The 25,522-nt window shown below is 42.6% G+C and overlaps 1 protein-coding gene across 1 annotated transcript in view; it reads left to right on the top strand.

Annotated features, from left to right (window-relative positions):
• The window catches only part of LOC311133493 (calcium/calmodulin-dependent protein kinase type 1-like), a 64,595-nt gene that overhangs the window by 2,529 nt on the left and 36,544 nt on the right, over window positions 1-25,522 (top strand). The window contains exon 2 of the mRNA XM_084166982.1: window positions 16,560-16,673. Within this exon, the coding sequence (XP_084023108.1) occupies window positions 16,588-16,673 (86 nt within the window). The 5' untranslated portion in view covers window positions 16,560-16,587. The remainder of the gene's footprint in view (window positions 1-16,559; window positions 16,674-25,522) is intronic.

The following is a 25,522-nucleotide window of genomic DNA, read 5'->3' as shown; positions in this document are numbered from 1 at the left end:
GGCTTTTCTGGAATTGCTATGTTAGGCTAGAGTGATTTTGAAAACGTATAGCATGTTGATTGCCATAAAAAATAATAATGATTTTTTATAATTGACCATGTTTTTAACCAGATGTGTTTTATTTTTGTTACTTTGAGTAACCTCAGTTGCCATTGTTCCTCTGGTTACCTCTGTCCCTATTCTCTGTTGGGGGCCAATGTCATGTGACCTCTGCTCTGACTGGTCCTCGGATACACACACACACACTGCTTGGTGGTGGAGCCAAATGTCCCAGACCAAATGTCCCAGACTATCTTGGCATTCTGATCCACTACTGATCCTTTTTTATATGACAGCTATGCTGTCAAGATAGTCCAGTCCAACTAAACACACATCATTTATGGCAAGTGTGTAATCAGGAAAGGATCCCTATCAGTAAGTGAATGATGACTTTATACAATAAAGAGCGATAAGCTGGGGAATCTTTAAAGACAGATTGTACTCAGTGATGAGCTTCAGAAAAATTAGTTTGCATTGCAGGTTACTGAAGGCTTATTAAGCAAGAGAGCTTGTGAGTGAGATACAGTGCATTCGGAAAGTATTCAGAACTCTTGACCTTTTCCACATTTTGTTAAGTTACAGCCTAAAATTGATTACATTCATATTTTTCCTCATCAATCTACACACAATACCCCATAATGACAAAGCGAAAACAGGTTTTTAAACATTTTAGCAAATTTATAACAAATAAAAAACAGATACCTTATTTACATAAGTATTCAGACCCTTTGCAATGAGACTCGAAATTGAGCTCAGGAGCATCCTGTTTCCATTGATCATTCTTGAGATGTTTCTACAACTTGATTGGAGTCCACCTGTGGTAAATTCAATTGATTGGACATTATTTGGAAAAGCACACACCTGTCTATATAAGGTCCCACAGTTGACAGTGCATGTCAGAGCAAAAACCGAGCCATGAGGTCAAAGGAATTGTCCGTAGAGCTCCGAGACAGGGTTGTGTCAAGATTCTCTAGTCTGATGAAACCAAGATTGAACTCTTTGGCCTGAATGCGAAGCGTCACGTCTGGAGGAAACCTGGCACCATCCCTACGGTGAAGCAGGGTGGTGGCAGCATCATGCTGTGGGGATGTTTTTCAGCGGCAGGGACTGGGAGACTAGTCAGGATTGAGGCAAAGATGAACGGAGCAAACTACAGGGAGATCCTTGATGAAAACCTGCTCCAGACCTCAGACTGGGGCGAAGGTTCACCTTCCAACAGGACAACGACCCTAAGCACACAGCCAAGACAACGCAGGAGTGGCTTCGGGACAAGTCTCTGAATGTCCTTGAGTGGCCCAGCCAGAGCCCGGACTTGAACCCAATCTAACATCTCTGGAGATATCTGAAAATATCTGTGCAGCAACGCTCCCCATGCAATCTGCAGAGATTGAGAGCATCTGCAGAGAGGAATGGGAGAAACTCCCCAAATACAGGTGTGCCAAGCTTGTAGCGTCATACCCAAGAAGACTCGAGGCTGTAATCGCTGCCAAAGGTGCTTCAACAAAGTACTGTGTGAAGGGTCTGAATATTTATGTAAATGTGATATTTCAGTAGAAAAAATATGCAAAACCCTGTTTTTGCTTTGTCATTATGGGGTATTGTGTGTAGATAAATGAGGGGGGGGGGAAACAATTTAATCCATTTTAGAATAAGGCTGTAACTTAACAAAATGTGGAAAATGTCAAAGGGTCTGAATACTTTCCAAATACTCTGTATATGTTACAATGAGCCCATCCTCCGTTTCTCCCTCCACCAGCCACCACTGGCTACCCCAGCCCTAGCCTCTGTGGTCTTGTGTGGCTCAGTTGGTAGAGCTTGGCGCTAGCATGGCTAAGGTTCCCGTGGGGCCAAATATTATACAAATGTATGCACATACTGTAAGTCGCTTTGGATAAAAGCGTCTGCTAAATGGCATATATATACTCCACAGGAGCGGAATAAGTGGAATGGTATTAAATACATCGAACACATGGTTTTCCATGTGTTTGATGCCATTCCATTAACTCTGTTCCAGCCTACTGATTTTGTACGTTTGCCCACTGACAAAGAAATTATCAGTCTATAATTTTAATGTTAGGTTTATTTGAACAGTGAGAGACAGAATAACAACAAAAAAATCCAGAAAAACGCATGTAAAAAATGTTATAAATTGATTTGCATTTTAAAGAGGGAAATAAGTATTTGACCCCCTCTCAATCAGAAACATTTCTGGCTCCCAGGTGTCTTTTATACAGGTAACGAGCTGAGATTAGGAGCACACTCTTAAAGGGAGTGCTCCTAATCTCAGTTTGTTACCTGTATAAAAGATACCTGTCCACAGAAGCAATCAATCAATCAGATTCCAAACTCTCCACCATGGCCAAGACCAAAGAGCTCTCCAAGGATGTCAGGGACAAGATTGTAGACCTACACAAGGCTTGAATGGGCTACAAGACCAACGCCAAGCAGCTTGGTGAGAAGGTGACAACAGTTGGTGCGATTATTTGCAAATGGAAGAAACACAAAAGACCTGTCAATCTCCCTCGGCCTGGGGCTCCATGCAAGATCTCACCTTATGGAGTTGCAATGATCATGAGAACGGTGAGGAATCAGCCCAGAACTACATGGGAGGATCTTGTCAATGATCTCAAGGCAGCTGGGACCATAGTCACCAAGAAAACAATTGGTAACACACTACGCCGTGAAGGACTGACATCCTGCAGCGCCCGCAAGGTCCCCCTGCTCAAGAAAGCACATATACAGGGCAGTCTGAAGTTTGCCAATGAACATCTGAATGATTCAGAGGAGAACTGGGTGAAAGTGTTGTGGTCAGATGAGACCAAAATCGAGCTCTTTGGCATCAACTCAACTCGCCGTGTTTGGAGGAGGAGGAATGCTGCCTATGACCCCAAGAACACCATCCCCACCGTCAAACATGGAGGTGGAAACATTATGCTTTGGGGGTGTTTTTCTGCTAAGGGGACAGGACAACTTCACCACATCAAAGGAACGATGGACGGGGCCATGTACCGTCAAATCTTGGGTGAGAACCTCCTTCCCTCAGCCAGGGCATTGAAAATGGGTCGTGGATGGGTATTCCAGTATGACAATGACCCAAAACACACGGCCAAGGCAACAAAGGAGTGGCTCAAGAAGTAGCACATTAAGGTCCTGGAGTGGCCTAGCCAATCTCCAGACCTTAATCCCATAGAAAATCTGTGGAGGGTGCTGAAGGTTCGAGTTGCCAAACGTCAGCCTCAACCTTAATGACTTGGAGAAGATCTGCAAAGAGGAGTGGAACAAAATCCCTCCTGAGATGTGTGCAAACCTGGTGGCCAACTACAAGAAACATCTGACCTCTATGATTGCAAACAAGGGTTTTGCCACCAAGTACTAAGTCATGTTTTGCAGAGGGGTCAAATACTTATTTCCCTCATTAAAATGCAAATCAATTCATAACATTTTTGACATGCGTTTTTCTGGATTTGTGTTGTTGTTATTCTGTCTCTCACTGTTCAAATAAACCTACCATTAAAATTATAGACTGATCATGTCTTTGTCATTGGGCAAACATACAAAATCAGCAGGGGATCAAATACCTTTTTCCCTCACTGTATAATGAGCCGTCCTCCGCTCAGCAGTCTCCACTGATATACTCCTAACCCTAGACTCAGTGATTGATACTTTCATTTCCATGTTTATTTGAGCTAGCTGCAGTCATTCCTCACTCATCTCTACTATATCTTGACATACGTCATTATGTTGATGTCTTTCCTATGAAGGGTTAAACTATTCTTCATTTTCATTATGTGAAAGGGTAAAAAAAAAAAAGTTTTATAACCTACCAATTGCACAGGGTTCGCACTTTCGCACAAAGTTTTGTTCATCATTTTTATATTTTAGTCATTTAGCAGATGCTCTTATCCAGAGCGACTTACAGTAAGTGAGTGCATACATTTTTTTCATACTGGTCTCCCGTGGGAAACGAACCCACAACGCTGGCGTTGCAAGCGCCATGCTCTACCAACTGAGCTACACGGGACTATGAATTTAATACCTTTATTATGCCATGTGATGTGTGTGTTAGCAGAACAACGCATCATTGCAGTTCATGAGAACATGAGGACACCTGAAATGGATCACTCACACAGATAGATTAAGCTAGCCAGCTAGCTTGCTAACATAAACACACTTTGGAAGCAGTAGGAAGTGCATGAACATTTTATCATGATCGCGTTATGTAGTGATGCTGACTAGTGAGTCCATGATAATTTTATGAAGCGTCCGTAACGGTCACATCCGTTACACTAGTACTGACAAAGAGAGAAAGGCAACCAATTACACATCACTTAAGCCCTTGATGAAAGTTAGCTTTGCATAGAAAGTTTGAATACAATTACATTTACATTTACATTTACGTCATTTAGCAGACGCTCTTATCCAGAGCGACTTACAAATTGGTGCATTCACCTTATAGCCAGTGGGATAACCACTTTACAATGTTTTTTTTTTGGGGGGTGGGGTGGGGTAAGGGGGGGTGTAGAAGGATTACTTTATCCTATCCCAGGTATTCCTTAAAGAGGTGGGGTTTCAAATGACTCCGGAAGGTGGTGAGTGACTCTGCTGTCCTGGCGTCGTGAGGGAGCTTGTTCCACCATTGGCGTGCCAGAGCAGCGAACAGTTTTGACTGGGCTGAACGGGAACTGTGCTTCTGCAGAGGTAGGGGAGCCAGCAGGCCAGAGGTGGATGAACGCAATGCCCTCGTTTGGGTATAGGGACTGATCAGAGCCTGAAGGTACGGAGGTGCCGTTCCCCTCACAGCTCCGTAGGCAAGCACCATGGTCTTGTAGCAGATGCAAGCTTCAACTGGAAGCCAGTGGAGTGTGCGGAGGAGCGGGGTGACGTGAGAGAACTTGGGAAGGTTGAATACCAGACGGGCTGCGGCATTCTGGATGAGTTGTAGGGGTTTAATGGCACAGGCAGGGAGCCCAGCCAACAGCGAGTTGCAGTTATCCAGACGGGAGATGACAAGTGCCTGGATTAGGACCTGTGCCGCTTCCTGTGTAAGGCAGGGTCGTACTCTCCGAATGTTGTAGAGCATGAACCTACAGGATCGGGTCACCGCCTTAATGTTAGCGGAGAACGACAGGGTGTTGTCCAGGGTCACGCCAAGGCTCTTCGCACTCTGGGAGGAGGACACAACGGAGTTGTCAACCGTGATGGCGAGATCATGGAACGGGCAGTCCTTCCCCGGGAGGAAGAGCAGCTCTGTCTTGCCAAGGTTCAGCTTGAGGTGGTGATCCGTCATCCATACTGATATGTCTGCCAGACATGCAGAGATGCGATTCGCCACCTGGTTATCAGAAGGGGGAAAGGAGAAGATTAGTTGTGTGTCGTCTGCGTAGCAATGATAGGAGAGGCCATGTGAGGATATGACAGAGCCAAGTGACTTGGTGTATAGCGAGAATAGGAGAGGGCCTAGAACTGAGCCCTGGGGGACACCAGTGGTGAGAGCACGTGGTGCGGAGACAGCTTCTCACCACGCCACTTGGTAGGAGCGACCGGTCAGGTAGGACGCAATCCAAGGGTGAGCCGCGCCGGAGATGCCCAGCTCGGAGAGGGTGGAGAGGAGGATCTGATGGTTCACAGTATCAAAGGCAGCAGACAGGTATAGAAGGACAAGAGCAGAGGAGAGAGAGTTAGCTTTAGCAGTGCAGAGAGCCTCCGTGACACAGAGAAGAGCAGTCTCAGTTGAATGACCAGTCTTGAAACCTGACTGGTTTGGATCAAGAAGGTCATTCTGAGAGAGATAGCAAGAGAGTTGGCTAAAGACGGCACGCTCAAGAGTTTTGGAGAGAAAAGAAAGAAGGGATACTGGTCTGTAGACATCAGAGGGATCGAGTGTTCGTTTTTTGAGAAGGGGTGCAACTCTCGCTCTCTTGAAGATGGAAGGGACATAGCCAGTGGTCAAGGATGAGTTGATCAGCGAGGTGAGGTAAGGGAGAAGGTCACCGGAGATGGTCTGGAGAAGAGAGGAGGGGATAGGGTCAAGCGGGCAGGTTGTTGGGCGGCCGGCCGTCACAAGTCGCAAAATTTTATCTGGAGAGAGAGGGGAGAAAGAAGTCAAAGCATAGGGTAGGGCAGTGTGAGCAGGACCAGAAGGGTCATTTGACTTAACAAACGAGGATCGGATGTCGTCAACCTTCTTTTCAAAATGGTGGGGGGGGAGGATTCAGCAGGGAGGAGAAGGTGGCAAAGAGCTTCCTAGGGCTAGAGGCAGATGCTTGGAATTTATAGTGGTAGAAAGTGGCCTTAGCAGCAGAAACATATGAAGAAAATGTAGAGAGGAGGGAGTGAAAAGATGCCAGGTCCGCAGGGAGTCTAGTTTTCCTCAATTTCCGCTCGGCTGCCCGGAGCCCTGTTCTGATAGGGGACATAGAGAGTCAAAGGATGCAGAAAGGGAGGAGAGGAGGGTTGAGGAGGCAGAATCAGGAGATTGGAGGGAGAAGGATTGAGCAGAGGGAAGAGATGATAGGATGGAAGAGGAGAGAGTAGCGGGAGAGAGAGAGCGAAGGTTGCGGCGGCGCATTACCATCTGAGTAGGGGCAGAGTGAGTAGTGTTGGAGGAGAGCGAGAGAGAAAAGGATACAAAGTAGTGGTCGGAGACATGGAGGGGAGTTGCAGTGAGATTAGTAGAAGAACAGCATCTAGTAAAGATGAGGTCAAGCGTATTGCCTGCCTTGTGAGTAGGGGGGGACAGTGAGAGGGTGAGGTCAAAAGAGGAGAGGAGTGGAAAGAAGAAGGCAGAGAGAAATGAGTCAAAGGTAGACGTAGGGAGGTTGAAGTCCCCCAGAACTGTGAGGGGTGAGCCATCCTCAGGAAAGGAACTTATCAAGGCGTCAAGCTCATTGATGAACTCTCCAAGGGAACCTGGAGGGCGATACATGACAAGGATTTTAAGCTTGAATGGGCTAGTGACTGTGACAGCATGGAATTCAAATGAGGAGATAGACAGATGGGTCAGGGGAAAAATAGAGAATGTCCACTTGGGAGAGATGAGGATTCCTGTGCCACCACCCCGCTGACCAGATGCTCTCGGGGTATGCGAGAACACATGGTCAGACGAGGAGAGAGCAGTAGGAGTAGCAGTGTTTTCTGTGGTAATCCATGTTTCCGTCAGCGCCAAGAAGTCGAGGGACTGGAGGGTAGCATAGGCTGAGATGAACTCTGCCTTGTTGGCCGCAGAACGGCAGTTCCAGAGGCTGCCTGAGACCTGGAACTCCACGTGGGTGGTGCGTGCAGGGACCACCAGGTTAGAGAGGCAGCAGCCACGCGGTGTGAGGCGTTTGTATAGCCTGTGCGGAGAGGAGAGAACAGGGATAGACAGAGGCATAGTTGACAGGCTGCAGAAAATGGCTACAATAATGCAAAGGAGATCGGAATGAAATGAACTAAACATCTGGGAAAGGAGAGAGCGGGGCCTCCCTCACCACAACACCCAAATATAACTCTCCCAACTTCCACCTCAGAAACTATAATTGTTGTAAACTACAGCGGTTCAATGTTTTCTAGGAATAGACTAACTTAGTTTATTCAGCTAGCTAACTTGGTACAGTATTCTTCCGTGAAAATCGTCCAGGGCACCTAGTCATAAGACGCCACAGCCAGCTAGCATGCCGGACTCCAACACCACGGTTTAGCACCAATACTCGGCCACAACAATCCACCAGTGTGTCAACACGCCAAACAGATCGTTCGTGTCCGTGTCTAACGTTGTGGGTTTGTCCCGACAGCTTGAGCGAGTCCGTCGTCAACTTATTCAGCCAGTTAGTTAGCTAGAATAGTTAGCATACTAGCTAGCCATTGCTTTCAGACAAAGAAGAAACCCCTCCTTTCACGGCACGAACACACAGAGAGAGCCAAGCTAACGTTAACTAGTCACCCATGTCCCGAATTCCTTGAACGACTCTGGCTACCAATATGTAAAAACAAAACACAAATGTAGGTTATGACTTACCCCTAGCAGCTACTGTTAGCTAGCCAAGTGCAAAGCTAGCCACTGAATTGACTCAGCCAGTTCGCGTCTGTTCGCTAGGTCGTTCCAGCTATTGTTTACTAGTAGCTATCCAGGTAGCAACAAGGTAGCTAAATTTCAAGCACAGTAGCCACTTACTACCTAACGTTAACGGTTCAGACAATGAGGTTAGAAAACAGCTGAATGGTAGGCATTATTGTATGTAATTTTTGTAGGCAGCCAGCTGGCGTAATTACAGGCACTCTCAGGCGTGAAACAACTACAGTGGGGAAAAAAAGTATTTAGTCAGCCACCAATTGTGCAAGTTCTCCCACTTAAAAAGATGAGAGAGGCCTGTAATCTTCATCATAGGTACACGTCAACTATGACAGACAAATTGAGAATTTTTTTTCCAGAACATCACATTGTAGGATTTTTTATGAATTTATTTGCAAATTATGGTGGAAAATAAGTATTTGGTCACCTACAAACAAGCAAGATTTCTGGCTCTCACAGACATGTAACTTCTTCTTTAAGAGGCTCCTCTGTCCTCCACTCGTTACCTGTATTAATGGCACCTGTTTGAACTTGTTATCAGTATAAAAGACACCTGTCCACAACCTCAAACAGTCACACTCCAAACTCCACTATGGCCAAGACCAAAGAGCTGTCAAAGGACACCATAAACAAAATTGTAGACCTGCACCAGGCTGGGAAGACTGAATCTGCAATAGGTAAGCAGCTTGGTTTTAAGAAATCAACTGTGGGAGCAATTATTAGGAAATGGAAGACATACAAGACTACTGATAATCTCCCTCGATCTGGGGCTCCACGCAAGATCTCACCTCGTGGGGTCAAAATGATCACAAAAACGGTGAGCAAAAATCCCAGAACCACACGGGGGGACCTAGTGAATGACCTGCAGAGCTGGGACCAAAGTAACAAAGCCTACCATCAGTAACACACTACGCCGCCAAGGACTCAAATCCTGCAGTGCCAGACGTGTCCCCCTGCTTAAGCCAGTACATGTCCAGGCCCGTCTGAAGTTTGCTAGAGTGCATTTGGATGATCCAGAAGAGGATTGGGAGAATGTCATATGGTCAGATGAAACCAAAATATAACTTTTTGGTAAAAACTCAACTCGTCGTGTTTGGAGGACAAAGAATGCTGAGTTGCATCCAAAGAACACCATACCTACTGTGAAGCATGGGGGTGGAAACATCATGCTTTGGGGCTGTTTTTCTGCAAAGGGACCAGGACGACTGATCCGTGTAAAGGAAAGAATGAATGGGGCCATGTATCGTGAGATTTTGAGTGAAAACCTCCTTCCATCAGCAAGGGCATTGAAGATGAAACGTGGCTGGGTCTTTCAGCATGACAATGATCCCAAACACACCGCCCGGGCAACGAAGGAGTGGCTTCGTGAGAAGCATTTCAAGGTCCTGGAGTGGCCTAGCCAGTCTCCAGATCTCAACCCCATAGAAAATCTTTGGAGGGAGTTGAAAGTCCGTGTTGCCCAGCGACAGCCCCAAAACATCACTGCTCTAGAGGAGATCTGCATGGAGGAATGGGCCAAAATACCAGCAACAGTGTGTGAAAACCTTGTGAAGACTTACAGAAAACGTTTGACCTGTGTCATTGCCAACAAAGGGTATATAACAAAGTATTGAGAAACTTTTGTTATTGACCAAATACTTATTTTCCACCATAATTTGCAAATAAATTCATAAAAAATCCTACAATGTGATTTTCTGGATTTTCTTTTCTAATTTTGTCTGTCATAGTTGACGTGTACCTATGATGAAAATTACAGGCCTCTCTCATCTTTTTAAGTGGGAGAACTTGCACAATTGGTGGCTGACTAAATACTTTTTTTCCCCACTGAATACCGTTGCTAATAGTTGCCTGTAGCTACCCGCCAGCTATTCCAGGTAGTGGGTTAGCTAGCTAGCTTCGTGCTTCACCGGGCTCAGTCGAATACAATACTAACCTACAATAATTACATACAACAACCCACGATAACTACCTACAATACCTAACTACAATCTAAATACATAGTTTAAGCTTTACTCGACAAAGGCCAAACTATGTATAAAGCCAAGCTTACCCGAAGACCTCACCCGACAACCTCCAGATGATATATAGTCATTTACAATCATACTCGAAACGTGTCTACAATAACAACTTTTCTTCAAAAACATTAAGGATGTGACGCTGCCTGTCCAAATCAGTGTTCTATCTTTACTAGATTGTACAATTCTATACTAGCATTCAATGGACTAAAATGTGTTTGATATTGTTTCATTAACCTTCCGACTTGGTCAGAAACACAGAGGGACAGATGTGAGTACCAAAACAAGTTCTGTGAGCCATTGCCAAAAGCTATGAAATCTGGTTGACTGAAAAGTCTTATTTTGAGACTGTATCCTACGTTGTAGTAACAATAACACTACATTTGGAAAATATAAAGGCCAGCTATAGTCTGTACTTCAAAATACACACATTCAAGGTAAATATGAAAGTAGTTTAATTAGGAAATGAGCTATTTTGTTTTTTCATGCTCAGGTTGACCTTACTATGGAATTGCCCTTAAGCAAGTCAGCCATATCAGCTATGTTTTTTAAAAAGGCAGGAAATGAGGCTGAATGAACTGTTTCGCTGCCAGACAAGGCTCCGCTGATAGCCAGGTGTAGCGGTGGTAAGGATTCACTCCATGGTGCTGAAAAGAAAGCTCTGCTGTTGGGACAGCTTTCTGTAGGCCCTAACAGTTTTTGGGCACCGTTCGTCACCATTATAGTACAATTAATGTATTGTTTAGTGTTGTGTTGTGGCTTTGCTGGCATGCATCCCCCCAAAATATGTTGGGTTTGCACCACCAAGATTTACAAGCTTAAATCGCCACTGGTCCGATGGTTGAGGAAGGCTTATATGTATCTTAGGTTCACAAGCACTGAATTAATTAGATTATTGCTGACTGTTTGAAATGCAGTGTATTTTACCTTTAATTGTACAGCAAAGCTTATTTAGAGAATATATATTTTTTTACAAACGAGATATACAGTATATCATGAATCATCCATAAGTTTGAAAATAATTGAGATATGATTTTTAGGCCATATCACCCAGCCCTACCTCTGCACCTGTGTCAACAACTAAGGGCCCATAACACCGGCACTCAGAGGCCATACTGTATAGTGTATGGCTACTTTCCTTCATCTGCTCTGATCTATAATAACGGGACATGTTGTAAGCGAATACCCTTGTGTCCATATTGCTCTCAGCTATTCCATCCTTCCAGCTTAGTACAGATGAGGGAGAGGAGAAGCCACTAGACCAGGGATGGGCAACTTTGATGAGTGTGGGGGCCACAGAAAATCTGAAGTCATCATGAGGGTTGAGAGTTGGAATTTAGAACAGGTAACTCAGGTAACCACCTATTTCTTACTGGGACTTTCCTGGCTATGACATTGGCCAGAGTTGTGACTAAAGGCACGGCCCTGAGGTGTCTGTTGATGTGCCCACCTCTGTGTGTGCGTTCACCACGCATCGACACCATGCACTGATATACACGGCTTCAGCTGACATTAGATCTGGTGCAATTTGGTTCTGCAGATACCAGAATACCTCTCTGGGGTTACCATGGAGACATGCAAGAAGCCAACTTCAGACGAGGAAGGAAAGGCACCTCTGAACGAACCTGTATGTGTGTGTGTGTGTGTGCCTAGCAGCAGTGACATTGAATTCAGCATTGAAAAAAGGCACACGTTTTTAAGTTTGTTCCACATGACCACAAGTCAGAGACCACTATGATGAGCGGAAAGTGATCAAAAAGTAACAGAAAGTAATCAGATTATGTTACTGAGTTTGGGTAATCCAAAAGTTACATTACTGATTACAATTTTGGACAGGTAACAAGTAACTGTAATGGATTACATTTAGAAAGTAACCTACCCAACACTGATGAGCAATCAAATAACGTTTTTTTTTAAACGCCGGCGAGCAGGCATTTGCCCCAGCACTTCTTCTAAAAATATTGACAGAAAAGCGTTCAAGAGGGACAAAGTACTGTTGTTTAGAATGATTTGACTCAGAATTTGTTTGACAGGACTTCAATGTTTTCATCCTACCTAGGGCCAGGAGTTTTTCCAGGAGTTTTTTTGTGGTCCCATGATAGCCCATATAAAGCATTTTTTTTACAGCTGATGTTTTTCTATGTCATACCCTGAGTTTAACCTGGTTAGGTTATCTACCAGATCAGGAAAAACTGGGCCCCAGGAAAACTATTTCCCCCCCCACCACTCTGGGACCTGCAGTGCCACCCAGGGGAGGATCAAAGCCGACCGCGGTACTGCAGGCATTGTTTGCAGAAAACAGGATCCCCCATTAATTTTGAATGGAAAAATGGCAGTCTTCGTGATCAATCTTCGTGTAAATAAAACATTTTTTTGTTGAAAAAAAGTAATTGCTTCTAATACAGCAGATGTATTTCCTTGAACCGATTTATAAAAAAATATATTTAAAAAATATTGCACACAAGAAGTTATAAGGATAATTTTTATTTTTTATTTTACTTTTTATTTAACTAGGCAAGTCAGTTAAGAACTAATTATTATTTACAATGATGGCCTACACCGGCCAAACCCGGACGACGCTGGGCCAATTGTGCGCCGCCCTACGGGACTCCCAATCCCTCGCTCTGGATCTGACGGGGCACTGCCTGCTGTGGAAGATCTGGACCTATCGCCGGGAGCAGCGGGTGGATTTCTCAATTTGCTTCTCTGGCCGTTGTATTGGGCAGTTCAATGGTGAGAAATGTCTCAGTCCCTGGAGCAAAAATGTTGTGCTATCCAGGAGCACAAGTACAGGACATCAATAAGCTGCTCCCAAACATTTTAAACCAACATCAGGAAATTGAGTCTATCATAGTTAATGTGGGATTCAATGACATTATGAAGGGCAGCTCAGAACAGCTGAAGATGGATTTTAAAGAACTGATTGGGTCAGTACTTGACACCAACAAACGCCCCATAATATCTGGCCCTCTGCCCTTCCTGAATCGTGGCATTGAACGGTTCAGCAAACTTTTAGCCCTCCATAACTGGCTACAAGACTATTGCAGCTCTGTGGGTGTAACATTTATTAACAGTTTTGATAACTTCTGGAAACAAAGCTTGTATTATAAGGAGGATAGGATCCACCCAAATCATTTCGGTTCCTGGATCCTTTCACAGCATTATAAGGCTGCGTTGAGACAATGACTTATCAATGATCCAAGCCCAGCTCATTTAATCCCTACCATTGTGTTGCTGAGTTGTCATAATGCGTGAGCAAATGTACATTTTCCCAGGGGCGCTGGAAGACACAATGTAAGTAACCTAATTTATGTCCCTCTTACTGCCCTGAATGCCTCTGCTGATCCTACAGCAATTGTATGCAGTAATCATGCGCCTATGAACTAGAGTTATACTGTTAGCACTGAGGCGGTGTGCCCTAGTAGGAAGTCCACTGTGTGCAGCTCACCCTGCACTAACATAAATAACCTGACCATGTCTACCTCTGCTAAACATCCCAGTGAAGCAATGAAAACAATTAAGCATCCCAGAAATGCCAAGGCAGCAGCTACTCTTCCTGGGGTCCAGCAAAATTAAGGCAGTTCATACAATTTAAAAAACATTACAATACATTCACAGATTTCACAACACACTGTGTTCCCTCAGGCCCCTACTCCACCACTACCACATATCTACAATGTAATGAGAAGCAACCAGACGTTCCACTTGACCCATTTATGAAATTGCTTATCCCAGTTACTAATAACCATGCACCCATAAAGAAATGACTGTTAAAAACTGTTAAATCCCTGTGGATTGATGAGGAATTGAAAAATTGTATTGTTGAGAGGGATGAGGCAAAATAAATGTCAAATAAGTCTGGCTGCACAACCGATTTTCAAACGTACTGCAAATTGAGAAATCATGTGACTAAACTGAATAAAATGAAGAAGAAACTACACTATGAAACAAAGATAAATGACATAAAGAATGATAGTAAAAAGCTTTGGAGCACCTTAAATGAAATTTTGGGCAAAAAGGACAACTCCGCTCCATCATTCATATGAATCAAATGGCTCATTCATCAAAAACCCAACTACTTTAATGATTTTTTCATTGGCAAGATTAGCAAACTTAGGCATGACTTGCCAGCAACAGACACATGCATACAAACACACAATAACATACTCACTATCCACACACGTACACATGGATTTTGTGTTGTAGATGTGTGGTAGTAGAGTAGGGGCCTGAGGGCACACACTTAATGTGTTGTGAAATCTGTTGTGAATGTATTGTAATGTTTTTAAAAATGGTATAACTGCCTTTATTTTGCTGGACAACAGGAAGAGCAGCAGCTAATGGGGATCCATAATACAAATACAAATACAAATGGCAGCCTGCAGTACCCCGGTCAACCTTCAATTTGAGTTACTCAATGGGAGGGGGCAGCACTGGGCTAGCCTGCAACTTCACTTCCTGGAGTAGCTCAAACTGCGCATGTTACGTCTCCATGAGATGCCATCTTAACTGGCTTTATTTGGCGCCAATGCACTATTGAGTCTTCACATTGGAATAAATAGTGTCACGTGATCAATGGCTTTGTCCATTCATATATACAGTCATTGGTACCATGTCTGAAATCACCACACAATGTTGCAAATTAAAAAACATTCTATGTATTATCGAAAATGTTTAACTTATGTAGTTTGACTTGCGTATCTAAAAATGTTGACTTACATATCTCTACATTTTGAGATGGTATCACCCCCCCCCGCTCCCCCCCACCGGTGGCGGAAATGGGCTTCCATTGTTTTATGTGGCTCAGTGCAGCCGGCAGCTATTGCAACAATTTTATAATGTAAGAAGATGTTACTGCAATTTCAGATAAAAACTCTATAAAACAAGTCTCAAATACAGTGCCTTCAGAAAGTATTCATACCCCTTGACTTATTCCACATTTTGTTGTTGCAGCCTGAATTCATTAAAGAAATTTTTTTTATCACCCATCTACACTCAATACCCCATAATGACAAAGTGAAAACATGTTTCATTTTATTTTTTCAAATGTATTTAAAGTTAAATACAGATATCTAATTTACACAAGTATTCACACCCCTCAGTCAATACATGTTAGAATCACCTTTGGCATCGATTACAGCTGTGCGTCTTTTTGGGTACGTTTCTAAGAGCTTTGCACACCTGGATTGTAAAATAATAATATAATAATAATAATATGCCATTTAGCAGACGCTTTTATCCAAAGCGACTTACAGTCATGTGTGCATACATTATAAAATTATCAGCACATTATTCTTTAATAAATGCTTCAAGACATTTTCAAGTCTTTCCATGGATTTTCAAACTGATTTGAGTTAAAACTGTAACTGGCACTCAGGAACATTCAATGTTACCGTTTATACTGTATGAGCTCAACGACACAATTCTGTTTACACTGCCCTGCTCGGAGGGAGGCAACTGTTGGGCGAGTATCGTGTGCGATCTCCGGAGGTAGCGCTCGGTACGTGATCGTTTTGCAAGTTTACCCAACAGTATTGTCTCTCGAGAATCGATACCTCTCGAAAATGCAATGTGAAAACATTCTGAGACAGTGCCAACAGAACAGGCTGCAGGCAGAATAGTGGAGTAAGCTCTTTAATGAAATGGGCTATTTTAGTCAGAATGGGCTGGTGGGATTTGGAATGTGATAACAATAGCCCACTTGCAGCTAGGAGAGCGATTCTGTCTGTGAGGTCTAATTATAAGTAAAACACAAATTGTATAATGTTTGATCTGGTTGTTTTATTGGTTGATTCATAACCACATCTACTGCCCACAGTGTTTCCGTTTAAAAGTCTGCATTGTTATGGACCTGCAAAACTAGTCTGTCGGATAATAAGTGTTACACTTTAATTTCTCCTAGTTTGAATAAAAAGCCACTTGCAACTGACAGCGGGAGTGAGTATGTCAACTATAGTTACAAAAGGTACTTATTTTTGGTGCACAGACTGGTAAGAATAGCAACAAGAGATGTTAAAGGGAAGCTTAAGTTGTGTTCATTCAGGATTATGAGGTAAAGGAAGAGCAGGACTGATCGCAAACCCTCGTCACCTGAAGCAATATGTAGAAGTTTGTATATTCTGGGTGACATTCTAATAATTTTAAGTGTCGGAGAGCTCACTTTATCAGACTTAGTTTCCAGGTGAGTCTAAACCATTTGTGTGTCAAACAAAAGGTGCCAAAATATGTCCAGTCCAGTTACTTTTTTAGTCAACCCTTATCTCTTTGACTTTTAAACCTTTTTAGTGTGGAATGACAAAGCTATTCTGTTATCCTCAAAAACAAAGAACCCTTATTGTTTCAATTACAATTAATACCTAGACAAATATTTGGGTACTATCCAGAAAGAGTGTTTGTCTGACCATTTTTTCCCCATGTTGAACAATGAGTGATTAAGTTTCCCTCCTCTTCTCCAGCATTGTAGCCGACCACCAGAAAGTAAAGATGCCTTTGGGTGACGATGGACATTCCTGGAAGAAGAAAACGTCAGATGTGAAGGAGAACTTTGACTTCAAGGAGATCCTGGGGACGTAAGTGTTGAGGATATAGTTTAATAGTGAATATACCGTATAACTGTAGCATACAGGGGTCTGAGCCTTTTGCTATCTCTCTGCTCATGAAAACACCATAAAGAGTTCACACGGACCGCTTAGCAGTGTTATTCAGATGCAGGCTACAACACTATAAATACAGAGGGACATTTGCATGTGTTTTCTGTACCTCTACCTTTTTGCATGTTTGACACAGACTGACGACCTCTATGTATTGGTCATGTTTAATGCAGGCATGTGGGTAGAAAGTGGCTAATAGGGTCTATTAAAGTTTGAGTGATTGGGGGATATTCTCTTCACTAAGAGCCCTTTGGCTCTGAATGCAGTAAACAGATCAGGACTCTACCTTGGCGACATGCCACTGATTGGTCATTATTAATGCTGAGAAAATTGCCCAATGGTTTTAGATTACACTGTTAAGATGTGTGTGTGTCTCTCATGTGTCCTTAGTACGAGTCGTTCTGGTCCAGTTGATAATGTATTCTAACAACAGAACCTGCCTTGCTCTGAGCAGTGCTTTGATGTGTTACATGTCTTTTCACTGAATTATAAATGTCCCGGGAGATATTTTGCACTTTAGCTTTTCTTATTTAGCTTTTTGTTGTTGTTGTAGTTTCCAGAGTTTGTTGTGTTTCATGTCTGTATGTGATTTGAGTGGAAAGGACGTCAATAGCGTGCTAGATATTCTGGGCCTCATCAAGTATTAAAGTGCAAGCTAAAATACTGTATATTGTCAGAGATGTTACATTTTTATAGAGCTGACATCAGCTGTGCTATTTTGACATGGTCCCTGGTGGGTGAGAACATTATTCAGTGATGTTGTTTCCCTGCTCAGTGTGTGTGTGTCGACATGTGAGCTGACCCCTGACCCAGGAAGCAGTTAGCAGAGGGGCTTTGGTGCCCTTTACCTGAGTGGTCCCAGCATGGGAGAGAGAGCGAGACAGGCAGGAACCAGAAACTACAGGAGAGACAAACTATATCCATGCTGGGACCACTTATAGTGAGGAACCATACATTAATACATTACAGTACAGTGTCAAGGGAGATACATATTTTATCAATATCTTTGCATAGCTCAGGCCATTGCTAAAGAGGAATGAGGTTGAGAGAGACTGAATGCCTAGCATATACGAGGAGCAGACAGAGAAAAGCCAGGAGTTTGCATGAAACATGCAATCAGAGGGCCAGTTGTAGCTCCATACAATTAGGTGTTCAGAGAGACAGCCCATGCTTGGTCAGTGCCAGTTGTAGCTTGAAGTCTGTCCTTTTAACAGCTCTGTGTTTAGGTTCGAGGGGGTCGGCCTTCTACACTAAAGTGTTGACTAATCCAGTGGACAGGGCCTTTCATTTAGCACTGAGTGGTGGATGGGTGGCTCTGTTTCCCCCCTCAACAGTGATGATGAGAATATTGTTCCCTGTGTGTTTGTCGGTCGGTCTGCGTGTATCTGATCTAAGGAGGGTTTTAAACCTGCAATGTTTTTTGCAGGTTTAAAACCCTAATTTATGTAAAAGAGTGGTTAACAGGTAGTAATAGGCCTTGTGAGGTACTGTATTGTGATGCTGTTTGGTTCTCAGGTATTTGTCTCTGGCCCAGCCTGTCTTCAGACTGGTGAATAATCTGTGTTCTGATCTCTTCTGGGTGTCTGGATAATGGAATCAGGCTAAACGTATTATCCAGTAGAGGTGTTTTAAAAGGCTTTGGTGTAACAGTCTGCACGTTTCAACATGCATTTGAAGGAATGTTACAGTTGCAGTCGGAAGTTTACATACACGAATTAGGCGAATTGGCGAATAGGCGAATTGACATCATTTTAGTCAATTGGAGGTGTACCTGTGGATGTATTTCAAGGCCTACCTTCAAACTCAGTGCCTCTTTGCTTGACATCATGGGAAAATCAAAATAAATCAGCCAAGACCTCAGAAAGAAAATTGTAGACCTCCATAAGTCTGGTTCATCCTTGGGAGCAATTTCCAAACGCCTGAAGGTACCACGTTCATCTGTACAAACAATAGTACGCAAGTATAAACACCATGGGACCCGCAGCCGTCATACTGCTCAGGAAGGAGACGCGTTCTGTCTCCTAGAGATGAACGTACTTTGGTGCGAAAAGTGCAAATCAATCCCAGAACAACAGCAAAGGACCTTGTGAAGATGCTGGAGGAAACGGGTACAAAAGTATCTATATCCACAGTAAAACGAGTCCTATATCGACATAACCTGAAAGGCCGCTCAGCAAGGAAGAAGCCACTGCTCCAAAATCGCCATAAAAAAGCCTGACTACGGTTTGCAACTGCACATGGGGATAAATATCGTACTTTTTGAAAAAAAGTCCTCTGGTCTGATGAAACAAAAATAGAACTGTTTGGCCATAATGACCATCGTTATGTTTAGAGGAAAAAGGGGAAGGCTTACAAGCCGAAGAACACCATCCCAACCGTGAAGCACAGGGGTGGCAGCATCATGCTGTGGGGGTGCTTTGCTGCAGGAGGGACTGGTGCACTTCACAAAATAGATGGCATCATGAGGAAGGAAAATTATGTGGATATATTGAAGTAACATCTCAAGACATCAGTCAGGAAGTTAAAGCTTGGTCGCAAATGGGTCTTCCAAATGAACAATGACCCCAAGCATACTTCCAAAGTTGTGGCAAAATGGCTTAAGGACAACAAAGTCAAGGTATTGGAGTGGCCATCACAAAGCCCTGACCTCAATCCTATAGAACATTTGTGGGCAGAACTGAAAAAGCATGTGCGAGCAAGGAGGCCTACAAACCTGACTCAGTTACATCAGCTCTGTCAGGAGGAATGGGCCAAAATTCACCCAACTTATTGTGGGAAGCTTGTGGAAGGCTACCTGAAACATTTGACCCAAGTTAAACAATTTAAAGGCAATGCTACCAAATACTAATTGAGTGTATGTAAACTTCTGACCCACTGGGAATGTGATGAGATAAATCATTCTCTCTACTATTATTCTGACATTTCACATTCTTAAAATAAAGTGGTGATCCTAACTGACCTAAGACAGGGAATATTTACTAGGATTAAATGTCAGGAATTGTGAAAAACTGAGTTTAAATGTATTTGGCTAAGGTGTATGTAAACTTCCGACTTCAACTGTACCTGGGAATGTGTTCAAGTTTTTTTCTGGATCAAAAAGGGGGTTAACTGAGAGAAGATGTTGTAGATTTAAAGCTAGTTTCCTCCAATTCTATACATTTTGCTATGGATAATGCTGTGCTATTTTTCTCAAACATAATAACAAAATGAATACTGCTAAATTCATTGATTTTAGAATTCTCAATTCTCCCTGACTGTTTAGCTTTTATTTTGGTGATTGTTTGTTCTCAAATATTATATTATTTAAAGATATATAGGTCCATTATCTTTTCTACATACTTCATATCTGGTTTTAGTCATTTAAGTTTACACTTAAAACACTTAAAGCATTATTCCATCCTGAATTATTATTTTATTTATATATATATATATATATATATATATATATATATATATATATATATATATATATATATATATACAGTACCAGTCAAAAGTTTGGACACACCTACTCATTCAAGGGTTTTTCTTTATTTTTACTATTTTCTACATTGTAGAATAATAGTGAAGACATCAAAACTGTGAAATAACACATATGGAATCATGTAGTAACCAAAAAAGTGTTAAACAAATCAAAATAGATTTTAGATTCTTCATAGTAGCCACCCTTTGCCTTGATGACAGCTTTGCACACTCTTGGCATTCTCTCAACCAGCTTCACCTGGAATGCCTTTCCAACAGTCTTGAAGGAGTTCCCTCATATGCTGAGCACTTGTTGGCTGCTTTTGCTTCACTCTGTGGTCCAACTCATCTCAAACCATCTCAATTGGGTGGAGATCGGGGGATTGTGGAGGCCAGGTCATCTGATGCAGCACTCCATCACTCTCCTTCTTGGTCAAATAGCCCTTACACAGCCAGGAGGTGTGTTGGGTCATTGTCCTGTTGAAAAACAAACAAATGATAGTCCCACTAAGCGCAAACCAGATGGGATGGCGTATCGCTGCAGAATGCTGTGGTAGCCATGCTGGTTAAGTGTGCCTTGAATTCTAAATAAATCATAGACAGTGTCACCAGCAAAGCACCCCACATCATCACACCTCCTCCTCCATGCTTCACGGTGGGAACCTCACATGCGGAGATCATCCGTTCACCTACTCTGCATCTCACAAAGACACGGTGGTTGGAACCAAAAATCTCAAATTTGGACTCATCAGACCAAAGGTCTAATGTCCATTGCTCCTGTTTCTTGGCCCAAGCAAGTCTCTTCCTTTAGTAGTGGTTTCTTTGCAGCAATTCAACCATGAAGGCCTGATTCACGATCTCCTCTGAACAGTTGATGTTGAGATGTGTCTGTTACTTGAACTCTGTGAAGCATTTATTTGGGCTGCAATCTGAGGTGCAGTTAGGTGCAGTTAACTCAAATGAACGTATGCTCTGCAGCAGAGATAACTCTGGGTCTTCCTTTCCTGTGGCGGTCCTCATGAGAACCATGAGGACCGCCGAGTGGCGCAGTGGTCTAAGGCACTGCATCGCAGTGCTAGCTGTGCCACTAGAGATCCTGGTTCGAATCCACGCTCTGTCGTAGCCGGCCGCCACCGGGAGACCCATGGGGCGGCGCACAATTGGCCCAGCGTCGTCCAGGGTAGGGGAGGGAATGGCCGGCAGGGATGTAGAGCATGGCGTTTGCAACGCCAGGGTTGTGGGTTCGATTCCCACGGGGGGCCAGTATTTAAAAAATAAAAATACAAAAAAATAATGTATGCACTCACTAACTGTAAGTCGCTCTGGATAAGAGCGTCTGCTGAATGACGTAAATGAAAATAAATGTAAATGAAACCAGTTTCATCATAGCGCTTGATGGTTTTTGCGACTGCACTTGAAGAAACTTTCAAAGTTCTTGAAATGTTCCGTATTGACTGACCTTCATGTCTTAAAGTAATGATGGACTGTCGTTTCTCTTTGCTTATTTGAGCTGTCCTTGCCATAATATGGACTTGGTCTTTTACCAAATAGGGCTATCTTCTGTATACCACCCCTACCTTGTCACAACACAACTGATTGGCTCAAACGCATTAAAAGGATCTGACCCATTGAATCAAATGTAGTCTAAAATGACATACCCAAATCTAACTCAGGACCTGAAGCAAGGATATGCATATTCTTGATATCATTTGAAAGGAAGCACTTTGAAGTTTGTGGAAATGTGAAATTAATGTAGGAGAATATAACACATTAGATCAGGTAAAAGATAATACAAACAACAAAACATGCGTTGTCTATATTAATTTTTTTGCGTCATCTATGAAATGCAAGAGAAAGGCCAGACAGTGATGTAGGATTCTAGATGTAATTTAGATGTTGTCCACCAGATGGCAGCAGTGTGTGTGTGCAAAGTTTCAGACTGATCCAGTGAAGAATTACATCACTACACAATATTTTGTATCAAGTCTGCCAGGGTTCTTCCCAAATGTGCCGAATTGGTTTTCATGTACATAACTATAGAGAAAATACAAAAATGCTACGGTAATACAAAATGTAAGTTTGCACACTCCCAGGAATGTCATAAATGATGGATCATTAGCTTCCCTACAGAAAAGACACTAACCTTCACACATCTAGATGGCCGGGCGGGGTGTGTGTGGAGTCAGTGGTCAAACTGTAGAACCCAGTTCCTACATTTGAATATAAAATTTGATTTTTCAAACAAAACTACACTACATTTTATCTCTAGGACCCTCAGGATGACAAATCAGAGCAAGATTACTGAATGAAAGTACGTTATTTACCTTCAGAGGTGAATGTACCAAACCAGTTGCCGTGATGAAAGTGTTTTGTTGTTGTGCACTATCCTCAAACAATAGCATGGTATGTGTTAGCTGTCATAGCTACTGTAAATTGGGCACTGCAGTTAGATTAACAAGGATTTAAGCTTTCAATCAAGTTTGGAATCTGATTGATTGATTGCTTCTGTGGACAGGTGTCTTTTATACAGGTAACAAGCTGAGATTAGGAGCACTCCCTTTAAGAGTGTGCTCCTAATCTCAGCTCGTTACCTGTATAAAAGACACCTGGGAGCCAGAAATCTTTCTGATTGAGAGGGGGTCAAATACTTATTTCCCTCATTAAAATGCAAATCAATTTATAACATTTTTGACATGCGTTTTTCTGGATTTTGTTGTTGTTATTCTGTCTCTCACTGTTCAAATAAACCTACCATTAAAATTATAGACTGATCATGTCTTTGTCGGTGGGCAAACGTACAAAATCAGCAGGGGATCAAATACTTTTTTCCCTCACTGTATGTCCCGGAAAGTTGGCTGTTGTTACAACACCATTCTAGTCACATATCGCATATTGAGCAACAACCATCCCATATAAGGGACACCAATCCCATAGAGGTTAAGAAGGAAATAAATTCCACTTATTCACTTTTAACAAGGCACACCTGTTAATTGAAATGCATTCCAGGTGACTACCTCATGAAGGTGATTGAGAGAATGCCAAGAGTGTGCAAAGCTGTCATCAAGGCAAAGGGTGGCTACTTGGAAGAATCTCAAATATAAAATATATTTTGATTTGTTTAACACTTTTTTGGTTACTACATGATTCCATATGTGTTATTTCATAGTTTTGATGTCTTCACTATTATTCTACAATGTAGAAAATGGCAGAAAATCTCTGGTGTTATCGCTATGCTGCTTGTCTCTAATTTGACATTTGCATCCTTTACATTCATAACTTCTGTCAGTTCTCGCTTGAGCCTACACTATTTTGTGCAAAATGTTTTTTGTGAATCACAAGGAAACCAGGAGGTTATGAACTTTATTTTATTATTAAAGAATGTCCTTTACCATGCAGTTTCTATTGTAAATATCAGGTAATGCATAACAATATGAGTATCTCCTCTGATGTCTGGTGACTGAGCACATACACTGGAATGGTAAAGCCTTATTGATACAGTAGCACTGAGCGATGAACTGTTCCAATGAAACAGGATGTTTACCTAAGGTGCACTGACATTAGACATACACTACCAGTCAAAGGTTTGGACACACCTACTCATTCAAGGGTTTTTCTTGATTTGTACTATGTTTTACATTGTAGAATAATAGTGAGACATCAAAACTATGAAATAACACATATGGAATCATGTAGTAACCAAAAAAAGTGTTAAACAAATCAAAATAGATGTTATATTTGAGATGCTTCATTTGAGATGCACACTCTTGGCATTCTCTCAACCATATGAACCATACAGCCATACAGAAGATGGCTCTATTTGGTAAAAGACCAAGTCCATATTATGGCAAGAACAGCTCAAATAAGCAAAGAGAAACGACAGTACATCATTACTTTAAGACATGAAGGTCAGTCAATATGGAAAATGTCAAGAACTTTTAAAGTTTCTTCAAGTGCAGTCGCAAAAACCATCAAGCGCTATGATGAAACTGGCTCTCATGAGGACCGCCACAGGAATGGAAGACCCAGAGTTACCTCTGCTGCAGAGGATAAGTTCATTAGAGTTACCAGCCTCAGAAATTGCAGCCCAAATAAATGCTTCACAGAGTTGAAGTCACAGACACATCTCAACATCAACTGTTCAGAGGGGACTGTGTGAATCAGGCCTTCAAATTGCTGCAAAGAAACCACTACTAAAGGACACCAATAAGAAGAAGAGATCTGCTTGGGCCAAGAAACACAAGCGGAGATTTTTGGTTCCAACCGCTATGTCTTTGTGAGATGCGGTGTGGGTGAACAGATGATCTCCGCATGTGTATTTCCCACCATAAAGCATGGAGGAGGAGGTGTTATGGTGTGGGGGTGCTTTGCTGGTTACACTGTCTGTGATTTATTTAGAATTCAAGGCACCCTTAACCAGAATGGCTGACACAGCATTCTGCAGCGATACACCATCCCTTCTGGTTTGCGCTTAGTGGGACTATCATTTGTTTTTCAACAGGACAATGACCCAAAACACACCTCCAGGCTGTGTAAGGGCTATTTTACCAAGAAGGAGAGTGATGGAGTGCTGCATCAGATTACCTGGCCTCCACAATCCCCCGACCTCAACCCAATTGAGATGGTTTGGGATGAGTCGGACGGCAGAGTGAAGGACAAGCAGCCAACAAGTGCTCAGCATATGTGGGAACTCCTTCAAGACTGTTGGAAATGCATTCCAGGTGAAGCTGGTTGAGAGAATGCCAAGAGTGTGCAAAGCTGTCATATAATATGCCATTTAGCAGACGCTTTTATCCAAAGCGACTTAGTCATGCGTGCATACATTTTTTTTTTTTGTGTATGGGTGGTCCCGGGGATCGAACCCACTACGATACAAGCGCCGTGCTCTACCAGCTGAGCTACAGAGGACCACAATCATCAAAGCAAAGGGTGGCTATTTGAAGACTCTCAAATATAAAATATATTTTGATTTGTTTAACACTTTTTTGGTTACTACATGATTCCTTATGTGTTATTTCATAGTTTTGATGTCTTCACTATTATTCTATAATGTAGAAAATAGTAAAAATCAAGAAAAACCCTTGAATGAGTAGGTGTGTCCAAACCTTTGACTGGTACTGTACATTATTTGAAGTTTCCATTAAGTACACACATGGATCATTGTTATTGAGGATTTAAACATCATCCATAACACAGTTTACCTAATGTAGCCCAATGATACATTGTGTTCCCAAGGCTCCTATGTTGGTTCAGGTATAAGCCAGTCTCTATTTGATTGGGATATTTCTACCACAGTGCTTGTCTCATTC

The sequence above is a fragment of the Coregonus lavaretus genome (assembly GCF_964263955.1).
Source record: "Coregonus lavaretus genome assembly, chromosome: 8".
Taxonomy (NCBI): Eukaryota; Metazoa; Chordata; class Actinopteri; order Salmoniformes; family Salmonidae; genus Coregonus; species Coregonus lavaretus.
This window is presented reverse-complemented; position numbering and strand designations above follow the sequence as displayed.